The sequence below is a fragment of the Phaenicophaeus curvirostris genome, chromosome 14 (assembly GCF_032191515.1).
Source record: "Phaenicophaeus curvirostris isolate KB17595 chromosome 14, BPBGC_Pcur_1.0, whole genome shotgun sequence".
Lineage (NCBI taxonomy): Eukaryota > Metazoa > Chordata > Aves > Cuculiformes > Cuculidae > Phaenicophaeus > Phaenicophaeus curvirostris.
Window position 1 is genome coordinate 891734 of NC_091405.1, and position 20875 is coordinate 912608.

General features: G+C 39.2%; 1 protein-coding gene across 1 annotated transcript in view; it reads left to right on the plus strand.

Annotated features, from left to right (window-relative positions):
• Positions 1-8255: 8255 nt before the first annotated feature.
• The window catches only part of LOC138726513 (3'-5' RNA helicase YTHDC2-like), a 32931-nt gene continuing 20311 nt past the window's right edge, over positions 8256-20875 (plus strand). Inside the window, exons 1-10 of the mRNA XM_069868316.1 lie at positions 8256-8386; positions 8931-9021; positions 9669-9865; positions 11544-11743; positions 12325-12491; positions 14350-14452; positions 15698-15854; positions 18123-18230; positions 20070-20218; positions 20620-20755. Coding sequence (XP_069724417.1) covers positions 8933-9021; positions 9669-9865; positions 11544-11743; positions 12325-12491; positions 14350-14452; positions 15698-15854; positions 18123-18230; positions 20070-20218; positions 20620-20755 — 1306 coding nt within the window. The 5' untranslated portion in view covers positions 8256-8386; positions 8931-8932. The remainder of the gene's footprint in view (positions 8387-8930; positions 9022-9668; positions 9866-11543; positions 11744-12324; positions 12492-14349; positions 14453-15697; positions 15855-18122; positions 18231-20069; positions 20219-20619; positions 20756-20875) is intronic.

A 20875-nucleotide genomic window follows, 5' to 3' on the forward strand; every position in this document is an offset into this window, starting at 1 on the left:
TGAGCAGAAGGAAATGCTAGAGCGGACAAGTTAATGCAACCTGGTTTTTTTAGCATAGCAATCAACGCCTGATTTGTGGCAGCAGGCATGAATTTCTCATGATTTTTTTCATCAGTCAGCAAATGTATTAAGGAGACAGTTCAATTTACCTATCGCAGAGACAAAAGCAATTGTGCAAGCCTGTTCGGATTGTCAACAAGTTACCAAAGGTCCGTTGTTTGTGGTGGTCCCACAAGGATTAAAGTCATTGCAGTTGTGAAAAACTGATGTGACTCACATTGCAGAGTTTGGAAGATTGGAATATGTACATGTTTCTATGGACGCATACTCAATGGCAGTTGTATTGATGGCGCTATCAGGGGAAACATCACACCACGTAGAGACACTCTTTAGGCAAGCTTTTGCCACTTTAGGAATTCTGCAGTTAATCAAGATGGATAATGGACCAGCATATGTTTCACAAAGTACGCAGGCCTTTTTAAGAAAGTGGGGTGTATCACATAAAACGGGAATCCTGCATTCCCCCACTGGCCAAGCCATTATTGAACGTACCCATCAAGTGGTAAAAGCGTTGTTAGCAAAACAAAAAAAAAGGAGGGAATCAGGAGAGACACCGCAAAACAGGCTGATGAAGGTGCAATGTGATGAATTTTTTGTAATTAGCAGGAGATGATCAAATTGTGCCGATGTTGAAGCATATGCAAACCATGCCATCAAAAATAGAGCAAGTACAAGAAAATGTGAAAGCGCTGTTGAAAAACAGAGAAGGGCAACAGACAGGTCCGTAGAAGCTATTAGCATGGAGACAAGGTTATACAGATATGGGACCGGTTTGGGTGCCAGCGAGGCGGGTTAAGCCCGTGTTGCTGTGTGACGACTGTTAAGCCCCAACCACAAAAACAGCCAACAAGAACAAGGAGGATGTTAACATTATGGATGCTCTTAATCCAATGGTGACAGTTGATGAAGGTCCCTGGGCAATCAATACTCGAAAGAATGTGTGGATAACATTTGCAAATGTGACAGGTCAAGACTCATTTTGTCTCTCTTTAGCCACTCCAGGAGATCCATTTAGAACGTGTTTGATAAGATTACCATTAACACAAAGAGATTATGTGAGTTTTAAGCCTTTCATAAACAATAATTCTACCCTCACAGTACGTAATGCCACAGATGTCAAAAACTTGATACTAAGTTTAAAGTACACTGGTTTGGAGCCTCAAAAGTTAGGACTGTCAGGATCACTGAAAAATGGGAGCTGCGTATTTTGGTATGGACAGGAAGACCCAGGAAGCTGGGTAGGATCTTCTAGCTACTGATTTGTTTATCCCGAAAGTAGGTGGTATAATGTATCATGGTGGTGTGAAGGAGGAAAAGAAACCATAGAAATTAATACAGCTTATAGTCGGAAGAAATTACCACCTGGTATTTTCCTGATATGTGGCGATCGAGCTTGGTGAGGAATCCCCTCAAGATCTAGAGGGGAACCCTGTATTCTAGGGCGGGTAACCATGTTTATGCCGTCTATGAAACAACTACTGCAGCAGCACAAAAGAAACAAAAATTGACCTAGACATAGTGTCACTTATAACGTAGATTGTAATAGTCAGGTGCAGAATTTGGATCGTACTTCCCGAATTTTAGCTGCTCTTTTTGCACCACAAGTAGGAATAGCCAAAGCATTGAGTACATTAGATAGATTGAGTTGTTGGTTTGCAAAACAGGCGAATTTAACTTCAAAAGCATTGACAGCACTTACAGTAGATGTAGATTCTGTAAGAATCTACAAGCTACGCTTCAAAATTGAGCAGCAATAGATTTTTTATTATTAGCACAAGGCCACGGATGTGGAGAGTTAGAAGGAATGTGTTGTATGAATTTGTCAGACCATTCTCAGTCAATACATAAAGCCATAAAGAAATTACAAGGTATGACAAAACAATTGACACATGGACAAGGATTTTTAGCTAGCTAGCTAGCAGGATTTGGGATAACAGAATGGGTACGAGAAATATTGGTCAAAGGAGGAATGTCATTTTTAATGGTGTTAATTGTTTTAACAATTATCCCCCGAGTGTTACAGTGTGTACAATGTCAAGTCGATCGCATGTTCCGCCTAAATGCTTTAGTTGAAATACCAAAAGGGGGAATTGTGGAGACATTTTATAGGGAAGAAGGACTTGATGCTGTGGGCCTTGTTGACATCGAGCAACTCTGACAAGACCTTGAAACAGAGAGCTAGCTCAGTGGGAAAAAGAAGCAACGGAGAGAAAAACAAGACCTAGCTAGATGGGAAGAAGAAGCAACTGAGAGAAAAGCAAAAGAAGAAAAATATCAACATGGTTAATTTTAGTGTAACTTGTTTATTAGCATGCACAGTTGTTTAGCCAATAATATGTTAGTAATAGGCGCATGGACAAGCACCTTTAACCAATAATAAACTGTAGATAGGCGCCTGGACAGCTTATGCACAGCTTGTTGTGTAACCCAAAAGGGTATATCAAGAAACAGCTAACACAATAAAGGGTCTTTGAGCCATCAGACTGAAGTCCATGTCTCAATCCCCTTGACACCTTTCTACAACTAACCTCTGCTTCAGACCTGCTACACTGGTCGGTGACAGAAGCTGAAGCATTTATCAAGGTAAGCCTACAGCTCTGGCATGCTTCCACTGCAGATCCAGATGTGGAAGGGAATGGCTTTTATGTTGACATTTGTATTTGCAGCAAGATGACTTTTGGTGGAAGCCGCAGTGTATTAGAGATTGGCTTAAATGTTTGTCTTACTGAGCTTACTTTTCTAGTAACTTAGATACAGGCTGGTGTGTTCCCTTCACGTGCATGTCAAGTCAGTATCCTGCCTTTGTGTGTTTGTTACTTTCTTTGACTCATGGGAGCTTTCTGGTTTTGTTTGGACTGGAGGAAATCTGTTGCTCTGCAGGGCTGGCATTAGTGTCTTCCTCTGTCCAAATCCTTGCTACCTTTTTTTCCAGAGGAAAATGGGATTCAGACTGTCTGATGATTGACGGCATAGTTTCACACTTAGGAGATCAAGTTGCAAAGCTGTGGCAGAGAGAGGAAGGAGAAACTGGGAAATATCCCCCTCCCAGTTTACATGTGAGTGCCGTGTTCACTGGAAACACCACCCTCCCCCTTCCCAATCCAAAAGCGTATGATTTATGAGTATGATTATTGGTATGATTATTATGAAAGCGTATGATTATTGGTATGATTATTATGAAAGCGTATGATTATTGGTGAGTGTTGTCTCTGTGCTGTGGCCATTGCATGCTGTCACGTCTTAGCAGCTTATAGAGGGCCTGCAGGGCTCAGCTTTGCATTCTATGAAGTTGCTCACATCCTTTGTTTAACACCCAGGGATGAAATGCAAGGGTGGGAGTGTTAATTGTTGTGTTAATTGCTATCAGTGTCCTGCAACCGTAATCAAACTGGTGACCGCAAGTGAGGTATGAGCATATCAGAGCACTCATCCTTCCCTTCAGCTCCCTAAAAGCTTGTGGAAGACCTTGGCTGGTGCGGGAACATCATGTGCCCAGGGAGCTGCCAGTTGGTTCTGTGGCCTGGGAGGGTTGTGGCAGAAGTAATAGGAAAAGGGACGTTTGCTATGACAGGAAGACTAATGAGCTGCCTTTGTGAAGGATGCAGGAATGGTTTCGTACCTCCCATTTTGACAGGAATGGTTGGACTCGATGATCCGGTGGGTCTCTTCCAACCTGGTTATTCTATGATTCTATGATTCTATGATTCTATGATTTATGAATGACGGGAGTGTTTAAAGAACATTTAATTTTTCCTTTCAGGCACTGCTGGATCTCTATTTACTAGAAAACATTGAGGAAACCTACAAACATGCGATTGTATCCTTCCTGGTTACTTTTATTACACCCTCAGGATATGCACACATATATTCTTAAACATTTGTCACCTATTGGCTTAAGAACTGATTTTATTTTACTCCTCAAACACAAAGCTAGTGAAAACATTTAATTTAGAATTCAATCATAGACAGAAGGATCGTTTTAATTTTTTTTGTACTGTGGCATTTGTATGATTGTTTTTTCAGTGCTCTGTTGCAAGATCCTTTCTCCTATGAGAGAATGGATTTATTAAGAAATGTTAAAGGTACAAAGCCCCGCTAGTTTTTCTCATCAAAATTTAAACACACTTTTTAATTTTTAGGGCACCTGTACCTGTAACAAATGGCTTCTTACCAGAATAAGGCACTGAACCCTGCTGCTTCAGAGCAAAAGGATTTCTAACAGTGACTTAGAGTAGACAATTTTTTCTGAAATCATCGCTTTTCCAGCACAGCCAACATTACTTGCTTTTGTTCTGTTGGAAGTGCGGGCACAGGGAATAATAAAAAGAGAGAAGAGGGAAGTCATGGGGCAGACATTTAATTTTTAAGCTGCTGAAATATCCAGAATTGCTCTTCTAAAAACCAGGGGTCAGAAAGTGGCACTAGCAGTGGTGGATCTGCTTGCTGGTTTAGATCCACATTTAATCATTTACGCTGTCTTTCTAAATGTAATGGGATAAGTTGCTGGTCTTACAAATTTGCTAGCCTTAATTATATATTTGATATCAGACAATTTACTTGCTGAGAGACGTGTTCAGTTGTTGGCCATATAAACCAGAAAAAATTGTCAAGTCTTTTGCCAACACATTTGCCTTGTGAAACTCATGGAAGGATTTGGCTGCTGGACCACAAGGATTACGAAGTATGTTCCCGTTCAGTTGGACATGCATTACTGCGCAAGGCAAGACTGTTATTTGTAAAACGAATTTTAAGAAATTGCTGCTTAGCTGATAACAGGGACTAAAATACAATAGGCTTCTTTTGTAGTCCTGCTGCGACACCTTCAGCAATTAGTTATGATTTAAGATTCTGCTTCAATTACCTGGACAGGTAGTTGATAAAGCTTACTCCCTTTGTTCTGTATGCCTAACGGAGTAGCTTTTCTGAAAATACCTAAGAAATCTCATTTACATGTCTGGTATCAACTATGTCATTAGTAACTCATGTAAGTTTGTTTAACAGAGTTCACCCTTACTTTAAGAAACTTTTGAGTATTTGTGTTGCAAGAATGTATGTATGTATCTTAGTAAGCCTGGTCTTCAACTTTTACAGAAATCACTTGCCCTGCTGTGTCACCCAGATACAATGGAAATAGCACCCCGGGTTAAAACTAGAATTGTTAAGTTCTGCAGAGGAGAGTGTAAAAAAAGCTCTGAAATACATCCAGGTAATGAAGCCATCAAAGTCTTGAACACAACTTTCTTTTCTAGATGAGAGCACTCGGGATGCCAGTCCCCAGGTAAAATGGTGGGTGGTCTGGGTGTTTTTATCTCCTCCTCTAGTTATAGCGTGCTCTGCAATTCCACAGCTTTCATTTTACCACTTTCATAAATAAAAAGAAATACATATCTAACTCCTGATAAGAACCAGATTAAATTTGGTGTTCTGTGAACTTTTGTTATGGATCTGTGAAGCAGTTGATGTTTTCTGGAACCACAGTTTTCTAGTGAATCAAACTTATAGGGTAATTTTGGAAGTTTTAGGTCCTGCCTTTGGAAACTCTCATCCAGCCAGTTGTGTGTAGGTAGCTTTTTTTTTTGTTTGTTTTAATAATCACACCATTTTGTCTAACACCATTTGCAGTTCTCTGTATAGTCAGTCATCTCAGACCTTGGTGTTTCAGGAAAAAACAAGGGAAAGCCTGTTATTTTGCAAGCCATTTGAAATCTGCAGGTGTATCAGAATAAGGTCCTGCAGAGTTATTTTAATTTAGTGAGTGAGCAGTTGCCAGAAATTCTGTATTTGATCCCCATGACAAAATCCTTCCTAAAGTTCAAAGGCACCTGGCAGTGGAGAGGGCCAAGCCATACCATTTACAGTCTTAATCAAAGGTAATATTTAGGGAGTGGGGTATAATGGATAGCTAAACATCTCTCTGATGACACAAGGCTGATATTTTTTCCCTTCTTGCTTTACAGTCTCAACACCAAAGGCAAAGTTTGAAATGTCGATGAAAATGTTCAATTTAGGGTAGAGTTATAGAATCAATAAAATGTTGTTGTTTCTCCTAGATGTGTGTCTGTGCTTTCTGTGCCTTTCAAGTGTTCCGCAACACTGCCAGTCACAGTCATATTGACAAACGCCACTCTTTGTGCTGCTAAGGCACTTGTTATCCAAGGCCTGCCTGCTTCTAACACCTGGGGAATGGGCTGAAGCGAGAAGGCTGTGGTTGTGAAGCACGTGCTGTGGTGGTTAATTAGTATCTTAGACGAAAGAAAATTCTAGAACCAGTAACCCATTAGTCACTCACTCAACATGACTGTGAACTAAAACTCAATCCTTTTCATGGGTGCGTACAGTATAGGAAAGGGTATTAGTATTTTTATCTCGATTCCTCTTCTGTTTCTGCTGCCAACAATAGCACAGTGAAATTATTTCATGATTAGGCTTTTACAGCCAATTAAGTTTTATTGGAGTTAGACCTAGGAAAGGTGTTCGTTCATACAGTTGTGTTGTAACTTTAGACCTTAGGCTTGTGCATAACAGGGAACTCAACACCATATTTGTTGAGGAGATCAATCAGTTCTGTTTTAGAGAAGGCAGCTCCCGGAGCATACACACACACACCCCCCCCCGTTAATGAATATCAAAAGAGGAAACCAGTAGTAGCAGAGTGACCAAGACGGGTTTCCCTGCCTAAGAAAGAAAAAGCCACTTTGTCCCACAGAAGAGCACAGGAGGAATTTGGAAGGCTTCACATTATTGCTTCAAAGGTACATTGAAGCAATGGAGACGTGTGTGTGCGCAGGAGATTAAAACCCACTTCCACTTCCACCCAAGCTGCTTGTAATGCATATGTCAGAATGCTAACTCTCAAGTATTTAAAGAGGCTTTTGAGAAAGGGGCTTAGTTCTGAGAAGCAAGGGGCCAGTTCCTTTCTACTCTCTTCTCCAACTGAGTGCAATGTTACTGTGGTGAACTGTTTACATTTTCTGTTATACTTGAACTATGAATGCAGCAATGACGTGGTGCTAGGGATGAAAGAAGACAAGATGCTTTTGTTGTTGTTGTTATGAAGAGTTTTTGAGGTTAACAAGTTTAGTACTGTAATCGTTATCCAGATAAAATGTTATTCTGCGGGTGATGATATTGTTCCTATTTAATCCCTCGAAGTAACGGTTCTGCCGGTGGCAGAGAAACTCGCTTCCATTCCATGGGTGTTTTTAAACTGCAGGTTCACAGCTGTTCCACCTTTCTGACAGTGTGCATTAAGCCTTGTGCCAGAAGCTCTGGTCCCTCAAAGGCAGCAAAATGCCCTCCATCTGGCATGTAAGCGCAAGAGAGGATGTTCTTGAAGGTCTCCTTTGCCCAGGCACATGGTGGATGTGCTGGCTCCTGAGGGAAAGCTGCCAAGCCCTGTGGGAACACACACTCCATCCCTAGAAGACTTAACTCAGTTAACTGCATCTCTGAAAGAAGTGCTGGAGGAAGGTCTATAGGAGCCTTCTGGCTGTGGTGACTGCCACAGGCAGCTGGAGAAGTTTCACTTTAGTGTTGGACATGGTTCTTGTCCCCATCTCTTGCATTCAGTCAGCAGAACTCATTGCTTCTCAGACACAGTTGATGTTTGTTCCATTCCATTTTTATAAAGGATAAGCAGTTAACAGGCTTTGTTCATAGTGGTATCGAGAAGGTTCATTACCCACAGTGTTTGCTTTGGTGGCTTGGATGTGTAAGCACCCAGACTACCACAGAAGTTCATATATGCTCTTCTGGATGAAAGGGTACGTATGTTGAGCATCTTCCCCAGTGAGACGGCCCGTGGTACATAAGCCTCAAGCATCACAGAAACGATCCTTCTCACACCTTGTCCGCTGACGAGGATGAGATTCAGATGCAGCCCCTCCAAGGATCTAAAATGAAGTTAATGAATAAATGGACGGCTAAATTGGCGATTTTCTGGAAAAGAAGTCTAACTGGAGCTGTGAGAGAAGTCTCTGAGACTTAAACCCCTTAGGGATCATCATACTTCAAAAAAAAACAAACCACAAAACGACGCGAGTTAGAAACCGCGCGGCCGGCGCCGCCTCCCTCCACCGGCGCGCGGGAGGCGCGCTCAGGGCGGGCCGGGGCGGGCCGGGGGCGGGGCTGCCCTGGGCCGAGGCGCGCGGAGCCTCTCGCCGCTCTGCCGCCGCCATGTCGCGGCCGGGCCGCTCGGCGGGCTCGGGCGGCGCCGCCTCCGCCTCGAGCGGCCGGGGCGAGGGGCCGAGGGAGATCCGCGTGGACGAGGAGGTGGACATCGCGGTGCACCTCGCCCTGGATCGATTCGTCTGCGGAGAGGAGAAGGGTGCGGGGCTCGGGGCGGGAGCGGGGGGGGTCGAGGCCGAGTCTCCCGCCGGCTCCCGGGTCCGCTCTGCCCTTGGCGCTGCGGGGGGACGGGAACGACGGGAGGAGCTCGGGGAGCCGGGGCCGTTGCGTCCTGGGGAGGCCGAGGGCTGCCCTGAGCGCTGGCTGCGAAGGCCTGGAAGGAGGTGGTGGTGTGCGGGGGAGGAGCGGGCCCTTCTTCTGAGGGACGAGCGATAGGATGAGAGAAAATGGCCGCAAGATGCACCGAGGGAGGTATAGATTGGATAGCAGGAAAAATTTCCTTATGAAAAGAGTGGTGAAGCATTGGAACAGGCTGTCCCAGGGAAGCGGTGGAGTCTCCTTCCCTGTAGGTGTTCAAAAAACGTGTAGATGTGGCCCCTGGGGATACGGTTCAGTGCACGGTGGTGCTGGGCCGATGATTGAACTTGATGATCTCAGCAGGCTTATCCAACCTTAGTGATTCTGTGTTTCTAAGAACACCGTGTCTTGCGTGGTTCTATGTTCTTCTTTTATTATCTTTCTAGAAATGGAATTTCCTTCTTCTTTCACAAGTACAGAAAGAGCATTTGTTCACCGGCTTTGTCGGTCTCTTGGGCTGATATCTAAAAGCAAAGGGTAAGTTAGAGCCTCATTTTTATTTTATTTGTTTGGTGCAAACGTGGAATTTCATGACTTAAAATTATCTCTGTTCCTAGTGTATATTGTGCACTGTTGCACAAAATAGTGCTAGAGAAAAAAGTTTAAGATAAAAACAAGTATCTTTGTACATGGTTAGTTTGAAGTGGCATGACCTTGTAACGTTTTCTGGATTTCGTGGATCAATACAAAGGACTTCTCATCGAGATCTGTTTTGTTTTCCACTCACTATTTCATGTTTAAGGGTTTTGCATAGTATCTCATACCTTGACAGATAAAACGTGACCTGGACTAGCACCTCCAAAAGAGTGCTTCTGTTGAGAAGTGATGGAGAAGAGCATTGGTATGCAGGCGTGATGGTGTTATTTTCTCTTACATAAAAGCTAGTGGAAATGGAAGGTTTCAGGGAACCCCCAAATAGATGGAGTTTTTCATATAGCGTGTGTATTTGTGTACTGTTGTAAAACCATAGCAGCGTTTGCTGACCTCTACCTTGAAAGAATTACCGTCAAAGATCATTACATAGATGTAACTAGGTTACTTATTCCTAAAATATAAATAGGTTACTTATTCCTAAAATATAAATAGGTTACTTATTCCTAAAATATATTTTTTTTTCCTTTCAGAAAAGGAGCAAATCGATACCTGACTGTAAGGAAGAAGGATGGATCAGAAGTGTCACGTGCAGTAATGACTTGTTGCTTGGCTTCTAGTACGAAACATACCATTCGGAGTTTAATTGTGAGATTTCCCGTCACAAGTAAAGAGCGATCAGAACTTCGGCCAAAGACAAAGCGAGGAAATGCATGTGCTGTTGAATCGGGTATGTTCAAGGTATCTTCTGATATAGACTGGTGATCGATATGGCTTAAAGAGTAAACCAACCTACAACCCAGCTGACACTCATCCCTAAAACAAACCCATTACTTTTATTGACTTTTTGTTGTTAGTAACGGGGACATTTAGAACTGGTGTTGAAAGGAACTTAGGCAGTTATGTTACCCACTTTCCAGTGTCTGCTTTGCACTAACTTACTTTTGAATCTTTGAGCCAGTTCCAGCCAAATTTATTTGGAAGTATGTTTCTGAAATGTGAATTCCGTGAGCTGAGATTGAAGAAAGAAGTATTACCAGGACTGCTACAGAAGAACACCCTTATGAGAAAAGCTGTTCTGCTTATAGCAATCCACGTTCTTAATAAAATTAGTAGTTATTTTTTTGTTTTATCTTCTAAAATATATTTGGTCTCTGAGAGACTTATATCTAGGCTTCTAGAATATGAAAGAGCTCACTGGAAGACAGATTTCTGATACACCATGGCTTTAAAAAAATACTTTTAATGAGATTGTTGCTTTAACTGTTATGAGTGTGAAAGAGCTATGTTGTGTTTCTGTGGGCAAAGCTGAGCGTGGTGGACAGAAAACACAGCAGTATGCCTTGTTTCATTGAATTTTTCTGCTTTATGATGCTTTATGCTTTATGTTCTTCCTTTGCTACTTTTCTTTTTCAGTTGTTTCATTTGTTTATTAGGGTTGCTTAATGAACAGAATCATAAGAGTACTGAAAAGCAGTTTCTTAGGAATGTAAGGCATAAACTAATGAATAGTGTAAAATTTATCTTCCTTTAATTTCTTTGCAAAACAGAATAGGTTTTGGCTTTTTCAATCTGTTAGTCTGTGATTGTCTTGGTAAGGCAGTGCTTGTAATTTAATATATTAATCTGTTAAACACATTTAATATATACAATTGAACTTAGAGCAAGTTTTTTCCTTTTTCTGGAAAATAATTATTAAGGAGTTGCAGAATAGCATTTACAATACCGAGTTTGAAGTAGTCTTCTCTGAAGATGAGCAAGTTCTCTAGTTAGTTCTGCATTGGTTTCTAATGTATAACACTGTGCTCTGTGGATCCAGGGGTCTAGATATGCAGCATGTCTCACTTTGCATGATTTCAGATAAATCTTAGGGACTAGAGTATTGGTCTATGTAATACTAACTGAATAGAGGTCATAAAAGACCAGGGAGCATGTGTAAGAAGGCATCTGAACCACGGCAAAGTTATCTTTTTCTCAGGAGACAACCTTGTTAGTTTGGAATAATTTAAAAGTTTAACTATACAGTGACTATTTATATGTGAACTGTGAAGGTGTGAATGTGTGAATATAACGAAGAAAATATGCCAGGCAGCTTATTTTTTTGCATTTGTTTTCTATTTCTTTTTGCTCTTTATGACCTTTTTTGACACTGAGCAATGCACCAGCATAGATTGTTTTTGTTCAAAGTATCTAAGAAAGTAAGAACTCCTTTGAATAATATTTCTTTCAAGCATTGTAACAGGATGTGTTACTGTGAGTATGGCTTGTAAATGTGTGTTTGTCAGTTGACACATCTATAGGGATGCATTCAAAGTTAGCAGTGTTCATTTTTATGTATGATTTTTAAGCAATATTTTAGTGACTTGCTTTTGCATCTGCCCAAGTGAAGTGTTAACTTCTCTTCACAGAAAACAGAGGAGTGAATAAGACAGGTGGACGACTCAGCAGTGGTATCCCCCAGGTTCCAGTGAAAAGAGGGGAATCGGAGTTTGATTCTTTCAGGCAATCGCTACCAGTTTTTGAAAAACAGGATGAAATTGTTAAACTAATAAAGGATAATAAAGTTGTTTTGATTGTAGGAGAAACTGGGTCCGGAAAAACTACACAAGTATGTTTCTTTAATGGAATAAAAACTATTTAGAAAAAAACTAATGCATTTTTTAATATTTAGTTAATAAGGGATTGCTTTGTGCTGCTTTTAAGGCATTTGTTTTCCTATGCAGTTGAAAGTCTTGTGTTCTGATTCACTTTCTTGCTTTTGAAATATTAAGCCAGTAGGTACTTAGTAAAAGCATAAATATTTCTGCACAGTTTTGTGATTGATAACCAGTTTTCATTACAGTAATATAAGATTTTGAAGGGAAAGTACTCATGACTTTCTGTAGCCCCCTTCCTTCTAAAGCTAGTTCTAGTAGAATATTTTTGTGTTTAAATGAAAGATTATCTACAAATATTTTATATAGATTTCTCTGAAGCAGGAGAGAGAAGCCTAAATTATTTCTTTTGAAACAAATTAAAGTCAGAAATTTGTTTGCTGTCTTTCTACCCTTTCAAGCACATTTGCAATGATAATCTTATGGTGAATTATCTTGCAACCTATGTAATATTGAGATGCACTTAAATGGTTTTCTGGTAAAAAAGCTATGACTTTATCAAATTGACAAGGAACTTTAAACCACTTCTTTGCAGATCTCACAGTTCCTTCTTGATGACTGTTACAAAACTGGGACTCCCTGTCGTATATTTTGCACTCAACCGAGACGTTTAGCAGCCGTTGCTGTGGCTGAAAGAGTGGCAGCAGAAAGAGGAGAAAAGATTGGCCAGACAGTTGGTTATCAGATTCGATTAGAAAGCAGGTACTTATGGCATTTCTTATTGCCAGTTGATTTTGTGTTGAAGTCTTTAGATTTGTGTACATACGAACTACAATATATTTGGGATACAGCCTAGTATAAGCTTAGTATGTAAAGTATAGGTAGAGCGTGTTGTTGCTTGGGTAGTCGAATATTTAAGAGTGAAAAAGACAGTTTTCCTCCTGTATTTTTTGTTTTCGTGTAGTAAGTTGTCTTATGTGAGTGAATTGCAGGTATTTTCTCTTCGTTTCTGCTTGGGGGTGTGTGTGTGGAATTCAGATCAAGCCTACACTTTCCTCTTTTTTTTTTTTTTTCCCTACTTTTAACGTGGTTAGATCCAAAAGTTCTGCAAGCTTTGGAGATAGGTAGGCAGAGCAGCACACTGTAACAGATGCTATAGTGAGAGTTGATAGGGGAAATAAAAGGAAACAGCACAAAAGTTTTAGAGAGATTGATGAGGTTGAGCATTACTTGACGGTCTAGTGTGCATTAACTACTGTTTAAAGCGTGAAGTGACATGAAAGTAGAGAACTCTAGGTCAGCTGAGGAACTTATTCCTAAAGTAGAGTAGGGGTAGATGAAAGTCTGAAAGCTGTTGTGTGATTTCTAGATTCTTTGAACTCTCTAGATAGTGGGGTTTCCAGAAATGTGCAGGTGTTGGAGTGTGAATGAGAGGATGGCAAAATGTAGAGCTAGTTATGTTGCTACATGGATCAAGATGTTACATAGCTAATGAAACTTGAATACACTTGAAAAACAGTAAAATTAAAGAAGAATTTGAATATGTATATGGGAGTTAACAGTTCTGTTAAGGGCTTGAAAGAGCTAGTAAAGACAAATTTCAAATTTAATTGCATGATTGATATGTGGGCCTATTATGCTGGCTGAAGAAGAACTAAGTGTAGCTCACATCAAAGTGGAGGAATTATTGCAAGCAATGCAGAAAATCCTGCTCAAGTGAAATCAATAGGTCCTCTCAAGAGAAAGAGCAAAAGAGAGAGGTGGCTATATTTCCAACTCCATAAAAGAAGATGTGGGATGGAGGTTTTTACAGTAACACAGGAGTCTTAACCTTTTAACTATTAGAGAGCAGTGATGATTTCTAGAAAGCTATTGAAGAAGAGAGAGTAGTAGAGATGGGTAAAGTACACGTTAAATGTGTTCCTTGAATCTAAAAGGTGGGAGGATTTTTGAAAGGAGGGATGAATTCCGAACTTCGAAAGAAATGCAGTGAGTGAGCTCATTAATTTCAGAAGAGAACTGTACGGTGTAATACAAAGGAACTTCTGAGTACTTCAAATGACAATGCTGGGTAGTGTGGCAATCACTGTTTTCACTTCCACAAATAACTCTGCCACAGGTACTAGAATATTAACTTTTAAAGATTTTGAAGTTTTTGAAGAGAAAAATTAAAGCACTTGAAACGGATCAACTCGTTTCTTTGTGGTTCAGTCAGGTATAGGCAAATACAAAACTGTATCAAAGCATATACTGAAGAATTGGCACCTGTTTTTCCAAAGCAGTCCATGCTGAATTTTCCAGTAAATTAAACAACATGAAGTGATTCTCAAGGTTCTATTTTGCTTGGTTATTTATTTATTTATATAAATTTGAATCTCACTGTGTTAATTAATCCATTGCCTGAAGGTTGGGAGCTTAAGCACTGAGATTCCTTAGGAATGCTCTGGGAATAGGCAATGTTTACAAACAAATAGGATGCGTGAATTCCTTGGGAGAACTATAATCTAATTCCATTTCTGGTGAGCAGCTGTTAATAATTTAATTTTCACTAAGTCTTGGAAAGCTAGTATGCATTTAAATGGTGTGAAAGACTGAAGTATCTTCATGAACTTTTCAATAGGGTTTCTCCAAAGACACTGTTAACATTTTGCACTAATGGCATCCTACTTCGCACGCTGATGGCAGGAGACAGCACTCTGTCAACAGTGACACATGTTATTGTGGTAAGAATCCTAATGTATTTCATGTGAGGTTGAACAATGTGTATTACTTATAGATTGCCAGATAAGATCCTTGTTGTCTTTAATTTGCTGAGCATTTACGGTGTTTTTATGTAGTTAGAATCTGAATTACTGTTAAAGACTTACTGAGTCCTTATTATAGTGCATAGTTTGCTTTTTTTGCCTTTTTTAAAAATTTTGTAACAGTATCTTATTTTAGCTTCATACCAATAATTAGTTTTGGAATCTTTATGCAATTGTGGGGGACAGAGCTCTAAATTTCTCTGAACTTCCTCTGTCAGAAAGTAGAAGAGCCTTAAGGGGGCTTATGTATATATGGTTCAACACAAGTGTGTCAGAATTTTTTTGTATCATGAGCTTGTTTTAGCAGTACAAGATTTGCGGTCCTTCCGTGAGCCTAGATATTTTCAAGATAATGACTAGTCTAATTTTCAGCAAATTACTTAGGCGTTCATTTCTGATGATGTGAGTATTCCTGTTGTGGAATTTGATGTCAGTGGAACCCGGAATGTTTTTTTTTCAAGATTGAGCTCTCCATGGCTGAAGACAAATATTCGTGATAATTTTAGATGCCTGCCTGTTTATCAAAATAAAAAAAAAAGTGAGAACAATTTATACATTGTTGACTTCAGCCTAAAAATGTTGTATTTAAAAATATATTTGCGTCCCTGCTTCAACAGTCCATAATACAAAAACCAGAACAGAATGCACCAACAAAAGCAATTACTCTAGTCAGTCATGTGACTTAATTAGGGATAAGCTTTTTGTGTGACTTAAAGGATCTAAGCAATCTAACTTTTTTCATTGTGTGTTATCATACATTTCTTTAAACATTCGTCAATTGTGAAGTGAGAATATATTAATATATTTGTAGAATTGGCAGTTTGTCATTATCTTGAAAATTAATTCAAATATAAGAATTAAAAAGTTTCAGTTCGCTTTAACCTCTGAAATCAAGCTGTATGTGGTTAGCATCTTGACAGAGCAGTGTATAAAATTTCTTGATATATGTTTTTCTGAGATAGCTTTATTAAACTTTTTGAAATATTTGTTACTTTTGAATATTTAAAAAAAAATCCTGTCTTAAATTAGGTGAACACATTTCTATGTGTCTTCAATGTACTAGCAAATTATATCTTTCAGTTTCATATTTGTGGAAAGTTACAATCTTGAGTCCATGATGTTTATCTGTTGTTTGTTCTCTCTCCCCCACCCCGTTTGTTACAGGATGAAGTACATGAGAGGGATAGGTTCAGTGACTTCTTGTTAATAAAACTGAGAGATATGTTGCAGAAACAGGATAATTTAAAACTAATTATTTCTAGTGCTGCTCTGGATGCAGATCTCTTTGTTAGATATTTTGGAAGTTGCCCAATAATGCACAGTAAGTATTCGTGTAAAATCTTAAGTCTAGGTATACCTGCCGTAGCATTTATAGGTTAAACAATAGCAAACCGTGCTGAGTAATGGAACATGATAAATACGCTAAGAGTTACAGCAATGCTTGCTCTTAGTTTGTTAATTTTGTGGGGTTTTTAGCTATTTGCATAGATCTGAGAGTTTTTATCGCAGGAAGTTCTGTAAGTGCAGGGATGTCCTGACCCATGCTCTGATTAATTCAGGAAACAGGAAAAGGTTCTTAAAGTGCTGGTCTACATGATAGTGTAGACCCTAGGATCTGCAACAGTGTGATCGATTTTAATTCATTCCTGTGAATTCCAGTTCTTCAGGTCTCTCAGAGATTGCTGCTGGTTAGTGGATAAAACACAGATAACTGCAGCTGGTCACTTTAGAAGTACAGTCTTAGGTAAATTGGGTTTTCATATTTTAATCATATGATTCTTTATTTTAAATAAATTAGCTAATAGTCTAGGTAAACACTGAGAAAAACCATGGCAATTTCTGTTAATTTTGATTTGGACTTTGTAATCTGCAGTTAGATGACATTCAAATGCAAGGAAAAGTTATCGTTACTGCTGTTTTTATTTCATTTGACTCATCTTTAGTAGAGGTAAAACGTGTGGAAGATGCTTTGTATTTCTTTCTCTTCACCCTTCTGGCTTGCAAATTTTGCACATGGGTGACCTCCTGTGGCACCTCTAGATCTTCCTTTTTCAGCAACAATGTCTAAGTACAACTTGTTCTCAGTAGGAGTGTTTCAAGAGAAACCTTGTATTTTCAAACCAACATAGTAGGCTTTCTGCATGTCAGCCTTTTTTTTTTAGGAAGCTCAACAGTCCCAGGATATGAGTAGAATCACTTAACTGAGAATCTTATCTACAAATCATCGGTTTAATTTTTTGAATGTTCCTGAAAAAGAAAACTGTTTCGTTATAGACAGAAATATTTAATTGTCAATTCTCAATTTGTACCTAGTAAAATAAGGCTTGCAACTTGTTGGAGGCAGGAATCCGGAAATTACGCTATTTCAGTGATTTAGACTTATTTTTGGAGAAGGAAACCTCAGTTCTAATTATTTTATGGCTTTCCACTAGACTCTCCTTGTGGCTTTCCTGTTCATTTAGATCAGTATGCTTATTCAGGAAATCCTGATGACAATCTTTTTCTCTGGTTAACCTGAGTGGCTGCACTGCTATCACTTACTTTAGTCTGCAAAACAGATGAGTTACAGTTGAAAAAAACCCTTTGCTTTTTCCAATTTTGAGAATTTAGGAAATAAAAGAAGAGGGTTTGCAGGCTTTCTCTGTTAATGTCATGAGAAAGATTTGATCCTCCTTCAATAATATAGCTGACAAAATCCTTAGCACAGAAACCACCAGTTTGTGGTTGTGCGTTCCTGTAGCACACACTTTGTGATCAATGCTGGAAGACTTTGTAATACCTTCTAAAAGTATGTGAGCTGTAGCTTGTTATTTCTGAACAAGAGAAAAGCCCTAAGTGATTTAAACTAAGGTATGGTAAACGTCTGCTAAGGTATGAGAAATTAAAATCTAGAGATTTTAATTCTTCCTGTGAGAGAGAATCCTTTAATGCCTTGTAAGTAAGGTCTAGGAGACAGTGATATTGAAACAGAAATCAGGGTAGATTGTTAGGAAATAAGGACCGTTGGATTGTCTTATTTGTCAGGAAGTACTCTGTAAAAAAGAGCCAAATTGGGCTGAAGCGATTGAGGAAATTGAGTGAAGTTTTTCTCATCATATACTTCTAAGGAGATAAAGTGGTTTAATATAAAGGTGATGGTCTGCTTGTGGGATCGTGCACTAAAACTGTATTAATTGCGGTTATAATTTTTAATCCAGGTGTCTTACACAATTAACTGTTCTTTTGTAAACATAAACAAAAATGAGTCTTTTTTTTTTCTCATTTTGATAAAATTGCCATTTATAACTGTCAATCTTCAGAGCATCTCTTGGTGTAACACTTAAAGAATTGAAGAGGTTAATGGGAAACAAGGTGCCCAGCTGACATTCCCCTTTTGAAATTTGTTTTGTTTTGTGGCCCGGTAATCTTAACAAAATGAACTCCACTGAAGATACTTCTACAGTTCTTTTCAAGGAAAAGAATAATTCCTTAAATCAGGCCCTAAGAATGTATAATTCACTTTTTGTATCTGAAAAACCCTTTTTTAAAATTCGGATCATAAATGAAGCTAGGGAATATCTAACACTTTATGAACTACTTTTACTTTCAGTACAAGGAAGACCTTTTGAAGTTAAGGAGATGTTTTTGGAGGATATTTTACGAAGCACTGGGTATACAAACAAAGAGATGCTAAAGTACCAAAAAGAGAAGCAGCAAGGTTTGTGGACCTCTTAATTCTTCTTCTTAATTCCTCTTAATTGTTAGGGTTGGAAATGAGTCTCATTGACTGATAGATTGAACAGCTACATGGGATGATTCTCTGTTAAAATTCCAAAGTCAGAATATGAAATGAGGTGTGATTAGAAGACAGCAAGTATCTTTTAGATCTCAGTGTTTACGTTATTGCAATAGATTATGGGACGAAGCAATCACGAGATGACAGGGTTTTCAGTTCTAGGTGAGGTGAAGAGGGAGGTTAGCAGAACAGTTGCATTAAACTTCCAGAGGGCAGATTTTGGACTGTTCAGAAGGCTGGTTGGCAAAGTCCCATGGGAGACAGTACTTAAGGGCAAGGGAGCCCACAAGGGCTGGGAGCTCTTCAAAAAGGAAATCCTAGCAGCTCAGGAGAAAGCCAACCCCATGTTCCAGAAAAAGAGCTGGTGGGGGTGTTTAAGGGACAAGTGGACGAGGTGCTGAGGGCATGGTTTAGTATTTGATAGGAATTGTTGGACTTGATGATCTGATGGATCTTTTCCAACCTGGTGATTCTATATAACTTCAAAGAAATTTCTTTTTATGGTTGTATGTTTGCTTTCAGTTGATAAATGATGTATTTTTTGTAATTATTATTGAGTAGAATTGCATATTTATGGGGGATTTTGCCACATGAAAACTACAGAAGCAGAAAATACTACGTGCTGACTTTTGGATGAAAATTGGAGTGTAGCTGTTAGAGGGCACGATTTTGTACATTTTGTACAGAACACTTCCACTGCATTCTTCAGGCGTATGTGTATTCAATGCTATCGAATCATAAAATGGCTTGGGTTGAATGGGACCTTAAAGCCCAACCAGGTCCCACGCCCTTGTCATGGGCCAAGGACACCTCCCACCAGACTACACTGCTCAAGGCTCCATCCAACGTGGCCTTGAACCCTTTGAGGAAGGCAGCATCGACAACTTCCCTGTGCAGCCTGTTCCAGGGTCTCATCCCCTTCATTGTGAAGAATTTCTTCCTCATATCTAGTCTAAATCTTCTCCCTTCTAATTTAAAGCCATCCCCCATGTCCTTATCACTGCAATCCCTCCCCAGCTCTCTTGTAGATTCCCTTCAGGTACCAGAAGGCTGATGTAAGGTCTCTCCAGAGCCTTCTCTTCTCCAGGCTGAACAAGCCTAACTCTCTCATCCTGTCCTCATAGCAGAGGAGCTCCAGCCCTCTGATGATCTTCATGGCCCTGCTCTAGACCCATTCATATGGTTCCATGTCCCCCTTATGCAGGGGATTCCAGTGCTGGACACAGTACTCCTGGCAATGGAAAGTAATGATCACAGAGGGTATGACCAAACAAGCCAACAATAATCAATAACCAGTGCAATAATATATGGTCCTACGTCTATGTTTATTGCATTGCTCAATTCTGGTCATTGTGGATAAAAGAGTTCAGTTAAGGCACTGCTGTTATCTACAGTTTCTTCTGCTTGTATAGAAAACCTAGTTGTTACATACGGGAGCTATATCACTTCTTATTTGGTATTTTACTTTCGGAGAAATATCTGGACTGAGAATTGCTTAGGAAGCTCATTGGAATGCAGTAAGTTGGAATATTGGAGAGACTGGGGGGTTAACCACCTAAATGATATTTTTTTACCTTATTCTTATAGCAATTGTTTACAGTGGTGCACTTTGGATGCCCTTAATCATGGAATTTATATGGGTTGGTAACAAATATAGATAAATAAAAGAGCTTGAATGGTATAACTATTTCTTGTAACTGGAAACAATGGATAATTAGGACAGATGTAAAACTCTTTTTGGAAATACTTTATGCATCCTAGAAGAAAAACAGCAAAGCACTCTTACTGAGTGGTGTTCTACTCAAGAACATAAGAGCAAACCAGGATCTCGGAGGCAAAGATCTGTCCGAAGTGCAAATGAAGAGAATAATCTCTTCAGTGACGGTGGTGACCCTGTATTTAATCAGCTGGTAAGTTTCTCCTTTATTTGAAAAAGTTTATTAAATCTGCTTTCTGTGTTATGTTATTACTACCTGTTTAAAAGTGTTTTCTAAAGATATAACTCCTGTAGAGTTTTTAGAAGGATATTAACATATTTTAAAACATATTTTTTAATTTTTTTTTTATTAACATGAACTACTCTAGCTGAAGTGTGCTTTCCAGTTGTGATGGTCGTGCATAACTTTTGTGCAAATGACCAGATTGACATTGTTTAAAGTACTTGCATATGAAACCATAAATGCTTGTCATCTGAATGCTGTGTTTCTAGTTGTTACTTCAAAAACTGTTCAAATTCTTTGTCTCTCTTATACAAGAATAAGGACAACCCTTGAGAAGAGATTAATCTTTCAATACTTTATTTTCTCTTCAGACTGAAAAAGATGTGGATTGCCTTGAGCCATGGTTAATAAAAGAAATGGATTCCTGTCTTTCTGACATCTGGTTGCATCAAGATGTTGATTCCTTTGCTCAGGTGTTCCATCTCATCTTAACTGAAAACATCAGTGGTAAGTTTCTGTTATGCAGTAAGATGAGGAAAACAACTGCAAAATGTCTTGAATTTCTGTAGTATTTCATCTCCAATTTCAAACGTTGTTACCTTTGAGTTCTGCCTATTGAAAAAATGA